The 17,779-nt window shown below is 38.3% G+C and overlaps 1 protein-coding gene across 2 annotated transcripts in view; it reads left to right on the top strand.

Annotated features, from left to right (window-relative positions):
- Nucleotides 1–17,779, top strand: part of tax1bp1b (Tax1 (human T-cell leukemia virus type I) binding protein 1b) — a 101,253-nt gene that overhangs the window by 2,057 nt on the left and 81,417 nt on the right. For both annotated transcript variants that reach the window (XM_043689537.1, XM_043689538.1), the window contains exon 2: nucleotides 9,775–9,966. In XM_043689537.1, the coding sequence (XP_043545472.1) occupies nucleotides 9,790–9,966 (177 nt within the window). In that variant the 5' untranslated portion in view covers nucleotides 9,775–9,789. The remainder of the gene's footprint in view (nucleotides 1–9,774; nucleotides 9,967–17,779) is intronic.

Genomic DNA, 17,779 nt, shown 5'->3' with positions numbered 1-17,779 from the left:
ATGGGCAATTTAGCATGGCCAATTCACCTAACCTGCACATCTTTGCACTGTGGGAGGAAACCGGACCACCCGGAGGAAACCCACGCAGACACTGGGAGAATGTGTAAACTCCACGCAGACAGTCACTGAGGCTGGAATCAAACCTGGAACCCTGGTGCTGTGAGGCAGCAGTGCTAACCACTGAGCCAATGAGCTGCCAGAGGAAGTGGTCAAAGCTGGTACAATTGCAACATCTAAAATACATTTGGACAAGTACATGGATAGGAAAGGTTTAGAGGGATATGAGCCAAACACAGGCAAATGGGACTAGTTCAGTTTAGGAAAAGTGATTGGCATGGACAAGGTGAACCGAAGGGCCTGTTTCAGTGCTGTATACCTCTCTGACTCTATAAAAGGACTCATTGTTCTGCTCCAGTTGCTTGTCTGTTGGGCAGTCACAAGTACTGGCTATGGTGTTTATTGTTGTGGTTGCAGAAGCAAGAACCCCTGTTTACAGTAGCTGCCAGTCGTGCTTATTGGTGGGTATTTTTAGTTCAAAAATTTTCTTATGGGGGCACACTAAAATAAGACTAAATTCACTTTGTAATGATTTAATTAGTGCAAGTGTGAAACAAAATGACTAAAGATTTTTGGAGTAATGTGATTCAATTTATCTATTGGTTTGTCTTTCTTGGCATGATACAATGTGGATACAGCTTTTTCTGCATCAAAATAGATGCTTTTTCTTCACATTTCAAATATTTGCCGATCTAAGTTTTCAAGATAACTATAATAATAGCTTCCATCATCCTTTTAGCATCTAGCCCCTGTCAAAGTTTTACATATTTCAATGAGATCACCTTTTATTTTAACCTTGAGAGTATAGGCCCATTTTCAGCAGTCTCTCTTCCTAGAACAGCCCTCATCCAGGCAGCAATCCAGTGAACCTTTGTACGTTTGCTAGGTCAAGTATACCTATACATGGTGAGAATATGCAAGTGTTGTTGAATACATGTGTCTCTTACTTGCTACAAGACTTTTTAACACGTGTAATCCTTGCAGTATTGGCTCATGTAACCTCTACTTTCCTAATTGCTTGATTTACCTGTGTGTTAGTTTTTGTAGGTTGTTTAAATGTGTACAAGTATCCTGGGTGCCATCCTTTATTCATCTCTCACTGGTGATCTGGGAGATCTGGGAGTGCAGATCCATTGTACCCGGAAGGTTGCTGCACAGGTGGATAGAGTGGTCAAGAAGGCATATAGTATGCTTGCCTTCATTGGACGGGGTATTGAGTATAAGAGCTAGCAAGTCATGTTAAAATTGTACACGATATTGGTTCGGCTGCATTTAGAATACTGTGTACAATTCTGGTCGCCACATTACCAAAAGGGTGTGGACGCTTTGGAGAGAGTGCAGAGAAGTTTTATGAGGATGTTGCCTGGTATGGAAGGTGCTGGCTATGAAGAAAGGTTGAGTAGGTTTGGTTTATTTTCATTCGGAAAAAGGAGATTGAGTGGGGTCCTGATTGAGGTTTACAAAATCATGAAGGGAATAGACAGGGTGGATACAAACTTTTTCCCAGGGTGAAGGATTCAATAACGAGAGGTCACGCTTTCAAGGTGAGAGATGGAAAGTTTAAGGGGGAATACACGCGGCAAGTACTTCACACAGAGGGTGGTGGGCATTTGTAACACGTTGCCAGCAGAGGTGGTAGAGGCAGGCATGGTAGTTTAATTTAAGATGCGTCTGGATAAATGCATGAGTAGGTGGGGAGTAGAGGGATACAGATGCTTAGGAATTGACTGACAGGTTTACATTTTGGAAGGCCGAAGGGCCTGTTCCTGGGCTGTAAAATTTCTTTGTTCTTCTTTGTTTAAATCTCCTTTTGTATCCTTTCAAAATGATTTGGCATCTTTTCTGAAGTGTGGTGCCTAGAATAAATTGGTGTGATCCTAACTACAGCATTACAAACATTTTAATATGGCTTTCAAAAGAGAATGTGCTGAAAAAACTCAGAATTACTTTTCGAGTTATGTGATTTCATTTGACCTGAAACAATAGCTTTGTTTTTCTCTCTCCAAAGATGCTAGTGGACCTGAGATTTTCTAAATTTGTTTTTTGATTCAGATTTTCAGCATCTGCGATATTATGCTTTTGTTTGAAATAACGCTTTGCTTTTGTACTCTGCTTCTGTTTGTAGATCCAATTATGCCGTATGCTTTTCTCATAGCCTTTGTAGCTCGTCATGTTGTGTGCATGCACTTTCATGCCCCTTTGTTCCAGTGCCCCCTTAAAAATTGGATTATTTACTACTTATTCTTTCTACCAAAATACATCATCTTGTGCTTCTGTGTTCACCTGCTTGTGTCTGTCCAATGTACCAACTTAAGTCCTTTGTTGCCACGCTACTCGGTACTGGCTACGTTTGAGTTTTATGTTACCTGTAGTCACAGAAATTATAGTCTGTGGGTTCAGGCCAGGATGTAAATTTGTAACAAGAAGATTGGTCCCAGTACTAATTGATGGAGGATCATCCCTGAATACTTCCATCCTGTCTTAGAAACAACATTTTGTACTCTGTCTTCTAACCATTTTCATTATCCATGAAAACACTTTTCCTTAAATCCTATGGGCTTCAATCGTGCAATCAAATGCTTTCTCAAATACCTTTTGAAAGTCCAAATAGACACCTACCCATTCTATTATCTACAAAACAACACCACACAGCCTGAAGAAATATTGCCAATATCTGTCCTTGACTGATGGCTTTCTTTTATTCTCTTGTATTTTTCAAAGTGTCCATTAATTCTAATCAAGATTATTCTCTGTACAAGTGTGCCGGGTAATTTTAAGATGCTCTACCCAGAATTAATCTTCCTCCAGGTTTAATCCCCTTTTTTATTTGAATAGTTATAATCCTATGGTCTCACTTGATGAAAAGATATTTGGAAGATTGGACAAAATCTCCAGAATATGCACCATCAAACTTTCAGCAACCTAGGATACTTTCATTTCGACCAAATGACTTTTCTACTTTGAGCGTGGCCAATGTTTGGCATACCACTGTTACTAATTTTTATCCTATCCAGTTATGTAGTACCTCCCTTATTGTGATAACAGCAGGAGTCTTTTCCGTTGAGTCACATGCAAAGTTTACATTTGAAATTCAGACTTGTGGACTATGCTTATTATTTTCCAATTTCCCTTGCCTTTCCTTTGACTATTTTGTTTATTTGTTCATAAAATACTTTCAGGTTTTGTGTTGTGTTGTTTAGTCTCTCCTTTAAAAAAATTTAGAGCACTCTGACCAGAATATTATGAAAGAATTTGCCCAGGTGCCCCACAATGCCAAAACAGTCAAATCGATATAAATACAAGACGGTACCAATGCAAAACAGTTGCAACTTTATTAGGAACAAAGTTACAATAACCTTTAATGCTAGCATTATTATGTCGAATCCCATTTGGCCCCTTAAGATTACAATACTTCCCAAGTCTCTTGCAGATTCACGCAGTCGCTCTATCTCTGTTTCTGGATCTGCAAAGTTGCTTTCCTCCTCTCTCCCTCTGGACAATCACCTGTCTCTGTCCCTTGCCATGCTGAACTCTTCAGAAGCCGTCAGATAATTCAAGCCCTATTCCAAGAGAGGTCAACAGGTCAACTCTGTTTTTATACCTTTATCTAGAACCTTGTATAGTTCTGGCCAAACAGGGCGATAGACGTAATAGTTTGAAACCAAGTCAGTCATTTGGATGGCATTCTACTGATAGTTTCTTTGTGTAGCAGGACCTGCTGCCTTTCTGTCTGGGCCCTCCTTTGTTTAGTATACAGTAGTCTCCCTGTATCCACGAGGATACGTTCCAGGACCTACCGCGGAAGGCCAAACTCTGGATAGAAGCTCACCCATTCTTTTAAATGGGAAATGTACCTTCCAAAACAGTCTCCTGGTTCTGGAACATTCCCTTTATGTTCGGGCCACAGGAAACCGCGGGTAACTAACTGCAGAAAATGATTCAGCGGATACAGGGGACGCCCTGTGTAAGTTGTTGGGGGTATGTCTGTCCAGGATAACTGTTGCCTTTACATTATGCTAGTAACACTAGCACCTGGCTGCTGTGTTTGTACTGGTCTGGTGTATGAGTTTTGTGATTCCAGAATTTTACTTGGCCAATATACACAGCATCTCTTGCTGTTATGGCAAAGTTAGCAATCTGTGTTTAGATGACAATGTTGCGATTTGGTCTTGAGAGCATGGATGGCATTCTGTTGTGATTGGGTGATGTTTTGCTCCACCTTGTGGGTGTGGCTGAATCTGGCATTTACATATTACTTGACGGTTTGAGCATACATGTTAAGCCGAGCGCAGCAGCCCTCCCGTGGGTTCCAAGTCGACCCTTTTGGTCTCTCCTTTGTGGATCACTGTTCACACTTCAGGTGACTGTACTGCACAACTCTCGCTTTCTTGCTCTCTGTCTCTCACACACACATGCACTCTTACATACTCACACGCAGTTACAAATCACACAACACCAACAGGTTTAATTGGAAGCACTAGCTTTCAGAGCGCCGCTCCTTCATCAGGTGGTTTGCACTTTAGTAATAGAACCAGTCTGACTCAAGATTTGGACGCAGACTGACTTTAATGTCACACCTTTTAATACATTATCTGAGCTGAAATGGCACATTTTTTAAGAAAACCTGAAGTTCTCTTGAGAATGTGACTTAAAAGGAGTTCTGGGATTTACACATTAACGAACCAAATCTAAAACCATTCTAAAAGATGAAAGACTTAATTGAAATTTGTTGAATATATTTCAGCCGTATTAGACTGTAATCTTTTGCTATAAATTTTGTCTTATGGTCCTGCTCCACAACCATGTGATGAAGAAGCAGCGCGTCGAAACCTAATGCTTCCGAATAAATCTGTTGGGCTATAACCTGGTGTTGTGTGATTTTAAACTTTGTCCACCCCAGTCCAACACTGGCTCCTCCAAATCAAGAATCAGAAGAATCATCTCAGCAATCTTGTGAACAGGAACCACTGAATTGTCTTCCTAATTTTTTCCCTCCATTTTATTTCTTCTGTCTGTGAATGTACAGAGGACCCTCGATTTTCTGGTAATATTGCAAAGTCCTGATGCTTCAATAAACAATGTTGTCCGGCATTTGGTTAACTGACTGAAATGCCTCCCGTGCGTGTCTAGGTTCCTCTGTAATGGGGAGTTTATAAGGGGATGAGAATTTTAATTAGAATATTTCTATTTGACAGTTTGTAATTGTGTACTGGAGCTTGAGCTTACTTGGAATAAGTAGTCATTCTTGTTAGGCACAGAAACCAAGCCTCTGCTTTTTGACAACCTGGGTCTAAATTGGGCAATTCTGTGATTTCTCAAAAAATCTTTAACCTTTTGTTATGACTTCTGGAATAACAGGGCTTGATTTCCAATGCATTATCCTACTCAGGCGTGACATTTATGAAAAGATGGCTATTCCAATCCCTTTGACAGGTTGACTCATGTGTATATCTGGATTGAATTTCAGGCCTTGTAAAACATTAACATTGCACGTGGAAATTGTGCATGTAATTTGGAATCCTGTAGTATGTATGCACTAGATCAACTTGGCAGGCCTCCAAAAATTAATTGTCTTCAATGGCCGTTGGTTTTGTGGTGGAATGGGCTCCCTCCTGTGCTGAAATTCACTTGTGAAATGGAACGATTTTCTGTTCATGTTTATAATTGTAGCTGTCTATGTCAATATGTTGTAATATCCCTCAAATGGAAATTCTATATGATTGTCTTTATCTTCCAATGACACATGTAATCTCCATGGCATAAAGGCTCTATTTTATGCACGCCCTTAAGTGGATATTCACATTTACTCCAATAAAAGTGCAGTAGGTTGTATGTTGGCCATAATGTGTTATTTTTGGCTTGTGATAAAACAATGTCACAGGAAACCAATGAATCATTGTGTGGGTGTTTCAAATATTGGGTCTGTTTTTGATATTTTCTTAGAGAAAGTGGTGCTGGTCACTTCCATGAACATCTCAAGTTTACTGCCCCGAATCGACTTATGTTAGTGTAAGAGCTGAAAATGTGTTGCTGGAAAAGCATAGCAGGTCAGGCAGCATCCAAGGAGAATCGACATTTCGGGCATAAGTCCTTCTTCAGGCTCATGCCCGAAACGTCGATTCTCTTGCTCCTTGGATGCTGCCTGACCTGCTGCGCTTTTCCAGCAACACATTTTCAGCTCTGATCTCCAGCATCTGCAGTCTTCACTTTGTCCTTATGTTAATGTAATACAAGGTATAATAATACCCAGTTGTGACCTGAATTGGATGTTGCATCTTATGCATTTGCTGTTTTGTTTTCACAGATGCACTGAGAGGTAACTTTGTGGGATTGACCTGATAGAAATAGTAAAAAGCTTTTTAAAATAAATAAGTAATAGATTAACAGTCCAAGTGAGAACAATGTTCTTCTTTCAAAATTAGTCCTCTGCAGAAAGGAATCTAAATAAAAAGCCAGATACCGGACTCTGATCAATTTATTGCCTTTTCTCAACATTGCAAAATCTGACAATTTGCATTTAGTTTTCATTTCCAGATAAAGGATGACAGATTTGTGTTCTTTCTCTACTTTTGTCTTTATCCCGTGTCAATAGGGGTCTCCTTGTTAATTGCTTCTCCACTCAGAGAATTCTTTCCAAAAAATATATTTTTAACAAAGACCTGCTGGACTCAATAAAATTATTCCACTTTGATGACCTATTGGCCCACATGACAAAAGAAATCAAAATTGTTTAGTGGTATCAAAAATAGCATCTTTGACTCATCAATACACAATGTACCCCCCCCCCCCCCCCCCCCAGTTTATTTTTAAGTCTGTGCAAAAAACACATTGGAAATTAATTAACAACCAAATTCCTTATAAAAAGAAAATAAAACAATCATGAAGGATGACAGTCGATATATGTTGTTGGTGTTCGATTCTGATGACCATAGAAACTAAATAATTACAATATTAACCTGAATTGTGCTTCTAGTAATATGTTGCTGTGTATTATAGAAGTTCTACCGCAGTAATATTATGAGTGAAAAAAAAATGCTTGCACCTTGGATGAATGGAACATAGTATATGACTCTCAGGTAATGGTCAGGCTTGTGTTTAAAAGGTTGACCATCTGCTTTTTTTCCCAAAAATAATTCATTTCTCAAAAGCCTCATGTACAGATTGACCCTTGACTTTTTAGCTTAAAAAAAACTCTTCCTACTTAGTAACCACTTACTGTTGAATTCAAGCTCACCATGCTGTAAACCTGCTTGGTGGAATAATAGAAAAACAGTCCATTGAAGGCAGCTGTTTGTGTATGCGTTAATAGGTGATGTCATGGCTCTGGTGCACATTGTATAGCTACCAATTCCACTGTTTACTCTGGCAATGTGGTATCAAGAAAGAACAGCAGAGGCAGCTCAGTTTTGAATTGAAGAGCCTGAAGAGATCTCTGGTATCAGAGAAAAATTTTAGAGATTGGCAGAATTTCTATGCATAGCAAACAGTGGCTGTAGTTGGGGGACAAAATGGCTGTAAGTAATTACAATTTGAAGTCAGAGTTGTAAGTCACAAGAATGGACACACGTTTCTGAATTTCTCAGAAATTCACACGTTCTAGACGTTTTTGAATTTCTCAGAATCTTCACATTGCAACAAGCAATGTGAAGATTGCAGATTTCAGAGCCATCCAGGATAACGTACCAGGTTTGTGCAGAGAAACAATTCTGTATTGTGTCACAGACTCTCCGAGCACAACTTCTTGCATTTTAGCAGTTTATAATCAAATCTCAACGAAATAATGGCAACATATTACCCTATATTGAGAATGTAGGTGAGGATTTCATGAATTTTGATGTCAATCAAAGTGGCAAACTAAACCATGTTAAGTGAAGACAAATAGTCATTAAAAAGAGTAGAACGACTTGTGCTGTCCGGGGGGGGGGGGGGGGTGCAAAACTTAAGCTAATGGTGATATGGGTAAATCATATCAAAGGAGCAACTTTCAGTGATATTTTGGTATGGGTCTGGCAGAAACCATCTTTGAAATGACAGTTGTGATCTCGAGGCAATGGGAGAGGATGGATTTCAACATTTGCAAAAATGTTAATGGTGAATAAGTCAATTCCACTTTTTGACTAAATCTTTAGTCATAGAAACTGCTACTTTTAGATAAACATATGGTGTAATTACCTTACATAGGTCTTTTCAGTCATTCCATTACAGCATTTATGCTTCACTTGAATCTCCACCCACCTTGCCTAACTCCTATCAGCGCAACCCTCTTTTCCTTTTCCCTTGTGCTTATCTAGACTGTGCACTTCAACTACTCTTTATGGAAATGAATTCAATCAAGTTTTATTTCTTTGGGTCTACTTAATCTCTTCCCACATGCGGAAGAATTCTGTTTACTTCACCAAAACTTTGCACAGTTGACAGGCTCATCTTTAGTCACCACTCACCAATGCCCAGTCTCTTTTTCAAGAGCAAAGACCTAACAGGCTATTTCTATTCTGGGATCCTTGTAAAAATCCTTTCTGCACCCTCTCCAGTGCCTTGATTTTATATTGTGACCAAAATTATAATTGTACTCCATGTATGGTCGAACCTTGTTTAAGTTTAGCAATCATACTTTTAATTCTGTCCTTGTCCATAAGAACACTAGCCTTTTGTTTGCTTTAATATGGCTTGTTAATCTGTGTAGCTTTTCTTCATTAATTTGTACATTGTGTTTCATTAACATTCATTAGTTACCTGATGATGGAGCAGCGCTCTGAAAGCTAGTGCTTCCAAATAAACCTGTTGGACTATAACCTGGTGTTGTGATTTTTAACTTTGTTTTAGGAAGTGCAAAGTACTTGGTGTACTGCAAAGTTTTCTCTTTGAATTGTTCAGTTCCCTTGTGCTGGCAATCTGTCAAACATGGAACAGCACAAACAGTAAACAAAAATTGAATTGCACTATGTCACGCATCAACAGTTCAGTCGAGATGAGTTATTTACATCTGACTCAAAGCATTTTTTAATTAATTACAAGCAAATTGGAATCTAGTTCTATTTCCCATCTTCCCACCCCTGCCAATACATAGACAAGCATCTATATAGGTTTGCGCACTCTCATTTAACGTGGTCAGTTTCATAAGTACTGGATATTTTGAGTGTCTCACTTGAGTAACCATTATTAGTAAAGGTTCTTCATATGCAGAGCTTCTCATAACAAAGCCTCCTCTTATTATAAAGTAACATCGGCACATGCACCAGATGTCAAGATCAACATTTTCTCTGCCTAACCAGATTCTGATGGCCATGTGTGGTGCCTATTAGTTTACTCAGCACAGGCCAGGAGTTGAATGACACCACTTCCATATCATAGTCTAAAACAGCTGAGCAAACATTTAATGAAGAGTCAACATGTTACTGTCCATTGTGAAGTAATGTTGCAATTATTACCATTTATTTAAGTCACACTTCTATTTTATGAACAAAATTTTATTTGCAGGATCTAAAATTATTCTTGCATCTCAGCAGTGTTCATTTTACAGACTTATCACTTTGATCTCTCAGTTAGCCACCTAGTCATATTTTCATCTGAATTTCTGTTCAGTATCTGAACTCTTCCCTGCATATGTGAGGTACCTTGGATATATTGTGTTTGAAATTCTGTGTAACTGTATTACATGCTATTTAAACTAGTTACAGAGGGCAGTCAAGCAACTTGACAATCTCTTTAATTTTACAGAAATTGTGCTGAAGAATGGATGTAATTCAGACACCACTGCCAACAAGCAGCACGATGCAAACATCTAATTTTGCTCATGTCATTTTTCAAAACGTGGCAAAAAGTTATCTCCCTCATGCTCCACTTGAGTGTCATTACATATTGACTCCATACATTAAGCCGCACCAAAAGGACTGGGTTGGCATCTTTAAGGTAACTTTTTTGGAATGCATGTGACCTTTGTACTTTTTGAGATGTTACATTTATCATTTTAAAGTAAACATCGTGACTTATTATTTCTTAAAAAATTGTCAGAACTCTTGCTGAATTGGTTCATCTGTATATTTGTTAAATATAAGTAGTTGGTATCCTGTGACTCTATACACAGAGTCTAAACAAAGCATAAATTTAAGGGTGAGGATAATTAATGGGGATATTTTAAAGAGATGGAGTAGAAAATGAGAGTGATGGTGGGGACAGGAAAATGTAGATTCTGGATTGAGTAGATAGTTCCAAAAGGAAAGATGAAATTCCTTCCTCTCTTTCAGGGCAATAGACAATAGATGCAGGAGTAGACTATTTCGCCCTTCGAGCCAGCACTATCTGTGGCTGTCCTGTGCTCATCTCCCTCTCCTTCCTAACTCTGTGGCTTTCCTCCTCTTTCCTTCCTTTTCATTTGTGGCTGGGTGAAATTTAGTTCTGAAGTTTACTTAAGTTGGCGAGTGAGGGATACGGATATAAAAGAGAAGCTTATTGGGGAAGAAAGAATGAAAGGCCTTTTATCTTGGGGTAAGTGCGGCATTCTTCTCAATTTGCGAACAATAGTGGAGTATCTTTTGGACAGGAATTAGCAGAGTTTTGTCTAAATATCAGAGAGTTTTCCATTTAGCAGGAGATCGCCCCCAGTTGCTGCTTAAACCCAGTTCAAGGTTCCTCTTGGTTGGGTTGAGTTTGCTGGTCTGCAGAGCTGTACTCTCTGAAATAGGTTGCTTTAATTGAGTGGAAAGAATCCTCAACACAAACTTTATACACAGTTAAACAGATGTATTATACCAACGAAATGTAAACATGGATCTGTTTCTGTTTTACTTCTCAAAAATGACATGCAAGAAGCTGACTGATGCATCATATTTTTATATTTGCCCATCTTTGATCTAGTTTAATCATTGTTGTCGCATTTCCACTGTCCACATGTTCCCAGTTATTTGCATGTTGGATTGAGTGGGTGTGATTCTTGTCCATTTAGATCAAAATTTATATGTGGCAAAAGATGAATGATTTAGCGATGGAATGGTGCATGCAATTTAGAATTATCAAAAGTCATGGACTTGTTTTTAATGTCTGATTGGAGAGGACAACAACTTTTCATTTAATGGATGGCATTATCCCAACATAGTCACAAAATGTGGCACTCATATTTTCTCTTTCAGGACCTTTAGAATATTACAGCCATTAATTTCCTTAGAATATCTAATAATGTAACACACGTTAATGTAGTTTTTGAATTATTGTTGAAGGTATTAAAGGTTTGAAATGTAAATTAATATTTTTGGAGGAATAGGAGTGGTCTAATTGTTTTTGCCTTCATATTTGAGCACACTTTATTCCAGGTAAATCAACTATGTTTGAGTCAGGGGTTATTGTTTGCTTTATTGGAGAACATGACACAGCACTTTTGAACATGTTCTATTAGCTAGGACTCTATGTTGGTTAAAAATTGTGTATTTCATAACTTAGTATTTTTCAAATATTTTTAAAAACAGTACAGACATAAAGATTATAAAGTTTGGAACATTAACAGGAGAAACCAAATGTACAGAAGGAACTGTTTGACTCATTATGCGCACAGTTTTTAAAATGGGTCATAATAAATGGAACCAATTTCAATAACTGTGTAAACATGGTTAGAAAACAGAATGATGATGAATTAGATGCTAAGTTGGTAAATGGGATTGAACTTTTCAATCTGACTCTTTGGAACAGTGGCCTTCAGTGGAGAAATAATTAATGGTCAACACCAAGGGAGTAAACTTGGAGAGAATATTCTGGCTCCTCTTGTATTAATGTCAAATGGGGAAGACCAAAGGTGATTTTCGGTTTATCAAATATGCATTCGTGCAACTGCAGTGGAAGAAGTCATTTTGTACAGTTGTTGTTTTGGGGGAAAAGACTAATTTTTATCTCTCATCGAGATCTAGTAGTCTATATAATGAATTTAACAAATGATTGTTTGAGCTATATGTTTTGTTTGTCACTACAGCTATGTGATGCTTTAAATAGACCTAAAAGTTTGGCACTGGAAAAGCACATAAGGTCAGGCAGCATCCAAGCAGCAGGAGAGTCGACATTTCGGGCATAAACCCTTCATCAGGAATGTGGGGTGGGGCGGGGCAGGGGGAAGGGGATAGCTAGGAAGGCAATGGGTGGATATAGGTGGGAGGTGATAGTGACAAGGTGGAGAGGTTAGGTGGGAAGATGTTCAAGAGGATGGTGCTAATTTGGGGAGGTTGGATCTGGGATAAGGTGGAGGGAGGGGCGATAAGGAAACTGGTGAAATTGACGTTGATGCTGTGTGATTAAAGGACCCCTTGGCAGAAGATGAGATGTTCTTCCTCAAGGCGTCCAAATCCTAGCACCTCCAACCACACAACATCAATGTCGATTTCACCAGTTTCCTCATCTCCCTTCCTCCACCTTATCCCAGATCCAATCCTCCAACTCGGCACCACCTCCTTGAACTTCACCAACCTGTCCATCTTCCTTCCAACCTATCCGTTCCATCCTCTGCTCAGAACTATCATCACCACCACAGCCCCATCTGCATCCACCTATCTCCCTCCTAGATACTTTTCCCCTCAGCCGCCTTGCCCCACCCCCTACATTCCTGATGAAGGGTTTATGTCCAAAACGTCGACTCTCCTGCTCCTCGGATGCTGGCTGACCTGCTGTGCTTTCCTGTGCCAGCATCTGCAGTCCTCACTTTCTGCACTTCATTTTATAGGTTAGTTCATGCCTACTAATTAATGTTTTGTTGTTTTGCAATCTGATTGATCTGTAAAATTGAAACGAACCAGTTGATCTTGAAGGAATGCCCTGTGCCAAATACCTATTTCTTTGTTCTTTCTCCAATTGTACTTAGAATGAGGAATTGAAGAGAGAACAATAATGTTGGTTAAGGAGGTCATAAGATAATATAGTAGATGCCACGTTCTTTTTCTTTTAGTTATGCTTCTTCCAGACAAGTTTTATTGTGTGATTTTATTTTCAATTAGAGCCTACGTTGCCAAAAAAGAATCTAAAATTCTGCAGCGAGTTCCTGGCCTTCAGCTCCACTTGCCATTTCTTAGCAAGGTCCTGACCTAATCATCTTTTACTTTCTTTGCTCTGTCTAATTATATCTTGATTTGCCCTCTTGGAATGAGATCTGGCCCTGAGCAGCTGAGTGCCGTGACTGTTTTCTCTGGAAAGTTTTTTTTAGAAAATAAAGCTTTGCATGTTCTCAGTCCTTTTTTCCTAATTTTCTTTTTTTAAAGATCCTTGCACATACTGAAATATATTTCCACCATTGCTAGTCAGGATTCTTGATTTGTGATACTTAGCAGTGATTGTTGGGAGTCATTTCAACTTGGGGAGGTGGATGTTAGTATAATGAAGCCATCATATTTCAGTACCTAAGGCCATTTCCCCTAACAGCAATGAAATGTAGGAATTCTGCCATGTTTTTGCGTTCTGATATACTTGTATTGCAGCAATGTAATGTAGAGATTGATAATAAGTTTAACTAATTGCCATTACAATGAATATTTGGTTCTGGATAATTTATATTTGTTGGCACACTGGATCAGAAAGATTTGTAGCCATTCTGAATACTTTTCTAGATTAACTCCCCAGTGTTGTAATGGAAGAGTACTGGTTTGCAGATTTTGTCATACTTAAGATGCTATTCATATACTTAGCTGCACATTAAGCTTAAAACACAAGTTGCAGGAAAGTAGGGTTAGCAATCTGGAATAATTAGACAAAGTAGTTCACCACCTTTGCAACTGATAGTTTCAGATTGGTGATCTACTACTTTATAAATGCATGTATGGAGGAAATTTGAACTCACTCAAAACAAATTAAAAATTGAGTCAAAGGATGACCATGAAACCATTCTTGTTGCTACAAAAACCCATCTGGTTCACTTCATGTCCTTTAGAGGAGATGACTATCTTCCTTGCCTGTTCTGACCTGTGTGTGACTCCAGACCCACAACAATGTTAGCTCTTAATTGCCCTCTTAGGCAGTTATGGATGGCAATAAGTGCTGACATGGCCAGTGATGCGCATTCTGTGAAAGAATAAAAAAAAAACAAATGGATATGTGAGGCTTAGGCTTCTTTCTTTCTTATTTGAATTGGTTTAGGTTGTATTGCCACATATACTGAGGTACAAGAGTACAATGAGAAGTGTACAATGTCACAATACACGATGCCATCTGAAGTACAAAATATTAGTTACAGAAATAAATAATTTTAAAAATTCAGCAACTTTAAGAAATTAATTTAAAATGTTAAACATGACGATCCTTTCTTGAGCCATGGACCTGCAGATGCTCCAAGCTGGGCTTCCTCAATGACTCTGTGGAAGTGGGTACTGCAGATGCCGGAGATTAGACTCAAGATTAGAGTGGTTCTGGAAAAGCACAGCAGGTCCGGCCTTCCTGATGAAGGGCTTTTGCCCGAAATGCCGATCTTCCTACTCCTCAGATGCTGCCTGACCTGCTGTACTTTTCCAGCACCACTCTAATCTTCCTCAATGACTTGTTCTCCCCTGTGCTGGGCATGCTTTCACCTGGGTTGGGTTAAGACCTGTCAGGCTTTACCACTGCTCGTAAGGCTTGAGTCCCAATACCATCTGAGTGCAAGAGGTCAGTAAGGAAAATAGAAGATAGCAGGAAAGAAAAGAAAAGCATTAGGAATGGGCATGCACAGGCTCAGGAGCTCTACTCTGTGGCATCTTGCTCTTGGTCCTGTAATTTTATAGGAAGTAGTGGGCAGTAGTTTCATTAACTCCTTGTTGTATTGAAGAATGGTGCAGGACGCATTAAAATGACCAACTAGAATATAGTATTTTACTATTTTATTGATTTGAAGTGTTGTTTCAAGGGTTTAATGGAGTCTGTTACGTTTATAGTTGGAGTGAGAAAGGAGGTTCCTTCTTGAAATCTAATCTTCTCCACTTATTAGATGGAATGACTCCTTCTAACAAGAAGTCAATGTTACACAAGTTGTGACATTTTAGATCTGTTATGAACCTGGGGAATATGAGCTTGTCCTTTTCAAGAAAGATCATACAGACTTGAATATGAGCGAATTGTTAAGCAAATAGAAGTTTAAGTTCTGAAAATTTCCTATTTTCAGGAACATGAAGAGGAAAACAGCAGTAAGAATAGAATTTTAGCAGATTTTGGTTTCAAAGATATTTTTAAGACTTCAATTATGATCATGCAGACCACGCTTCACAAACAAGTTTTTGATTTATGAAACAAATTGACACAATTAAATGAACTTGGACTTGAGTTGAAATTAGTTCTCCATTTAATTAATAAATGTTTGAAGTTCAATATTTTGCAAAAAATGATTTCACTTACGAAAATCAGTCCAAAATGGTTTTATGTAGGGTGGAGGAGTTCAAAACGAGAGGGCATAGGTTTAAGGTGAGAGGGGAAAGATTTAAAAAGTGTCTGAGGGGTAACATTTTCACACAGACTGGTGACTGTGTGGAATGAGCTGCCAATGGAAATGGTGGAGGCAGGTACAATTACAACATTTTTAAAAGGCATCTGGGTGGGTATATAAATAGGAAGAGTTCAGAGACATATCGGCCAAATGTTGGCAAATGCGACTAGCTCAAGTCGGGATGCCTGGTCAGCATGGACACGTTGGACTGAAGGGTCTGTTTCCATGCTGTGACTCAGTGACTCAATGTTCCATTGTTTTTGCAAAATGCATAATTGTCTAGCTAAACATTAAGTTTATCCAAATTATTAATGAACTACAAATACAATGGTAAACTGTATCAAAAATATTTATCTTGTTTTACTATTCAAGTCTGTATTTGGTGTGAAGCTGATCAAACAGAGCCATTCATGTTCGACTATTGTCAGATAATAAACTGGAAAGATATGAGTAGTTCTTTGCAACTGAAATTCGAATGAAACATACAGGCCAATAACAAACATTGGACGTTCACTTCAAGTCCATTTGTTTGTCGCACAATCTTAGAAATAATTGATATGTGAAGGATAATTTTGTATGAATAATTCCTTGTATTTGGGCTGGCAATGTTGCCTCATGTCAGATGAGGAGATGGAAACATCAAGTTCTGTAAATTAATCGAGTAATCAACAGTATTATGAAGACTTCATTTAAAATAGTGCTTTCTGAATTTTCTTCTCCACACTGGAAATGTTTTACCAAAAAGCAAACCCCTTGAAAGAGAAATTTTTAATGAGGATAATTATTGCAAATAATATATTATTCTATTGCGTTGTACTTGGGAGGAAAACCTGTTCAGTCTCTTGGGAGGTCAAAAGACCCCATCTATTGATTTGCACCATCTTAAAATTTTTCAAAAACTTTTGAGATGAATCCTCAAAATGCAGCAACTTTTTTTGGAAGCAATAACTGACTCAGTTATTAGGTCATAGGGACTCTGTGGAATATACAAATGAATAGAGTACTTCAAAGCCTGATACGAAGCAGGAGTAGGAGTAGAAGACTGAAACAGTGATGTACTGAAAGCAAGCTGAGAAGCTGCGTTCTGTCTGAATGTGATGTGCTCAGTTCTGTAAATGTGTCTTCTCTCAGAGGAAACCATCTGCAACCAAGATCTTTTAAAATGTGGAAATTTGCTCTGTACAACTACATACAAGAGAACAGTAGAGTTAAGGACTCAAAATGTTCAGACCAGTCAAGGAACAGCTAACTACTTAACTTGCATGGACTGTAAAATCTGTGTAAGCCTATTACTTTACTCTGTCAACTGACCTTGTTTGTGCGTGGGCGCAGATGATGTGTGTGATCAAAGGAATGATGTCACAGCAAAAACACTTTCAGTAAAATTATCTTGTTTTGTGTTCAGCCTAATGAAACCTGTCTATGTAACATTTTCATAGCCTCAAAACATAAATAGTGACATGCTTACAGTCTTGGTAAAACACATTCCACTCTGAATTCTAAAGCATAAGCCTTTCAAGTTGAATGGGAGAATTGGCAAGTCAGTTGCTTCCTCTGCACTTGACAATGACATTTGGGAAAGTGATGTCAAGAGTTTGTGAACATGTACCGCAGAGAGAAATTAAGTATGCTGAGACTTGTAACAGTAGCTTTATTATGGGGAAATAATGGTTTGTAGACGTTGGCCAAAAGGACTGCGAATGTTCAATGGGATGAGTAATATCCTAGAAATGGAATGAGTAACATCCTGCAAAGACATATACATCCTTTACAAATTACACTTGCATCACGTGTTATATTATATTGGAAAATTGGTATCCTATCTAAATATGTCAGTGTTGCATCATCATGATTGTTTGAACTAAGTTATTTAATTTTTAAATGTTGCCTTTAATTTTTTCTCACAGTAACAGAAGTTTCTAATGCTGTACTGAAGAATATTAACAAAACTATTTGTTTTTTAATTTTATTTCTTTGTGCAGTTTTCACTTAATGCATTTCTTTTGCATGTTTTAATACCTTTATTTTGTTGAATTCTTTAACCTTTGGCTTCATGTTTTTGCCCAGTCCTGCTACTTTACTAGTGAAAGGTAGATTCTATAGTTTGAGCATAGGGAGTTGCACAGACAAATTAGGATGGATTTAAATGAATCAAGGTGTCTTTGGATGTAATCTATTTGTGTTTAAAATTTCCTGATTTTTTTTTTGCGCTGTTTCAGTCAAATCCGTCCACCTTTATACAGATATTATACCATTAATGAGTCTAAAACTCTGTCAGTATAAATTTGCTCATTTTACTGTGATCTA

The sequence above is a fragment of the Chiloscyllium plagiosum genome, chromosome 5 (genome assembly GCF_004010195.1).
Source record: "Chiloscyllium plagiosum isolate BGI_BamShark_2017 chromosome 5, ASM401019v2, whole genome shotgun sequence".
NCBI classification, from domain to species: Eukaryota; Metazoa; Chordata; class Chondrichthyes; order Orectolobiformes; family Hemiscylliidae; genus Chiloscyllium; species Chiloscyllium plagiosum.
The sequence above is the reverse complement of the archived record's forward strand: the minus strand, read 5'-3'. Positions and strand labels throughout refer to the sequence as shown.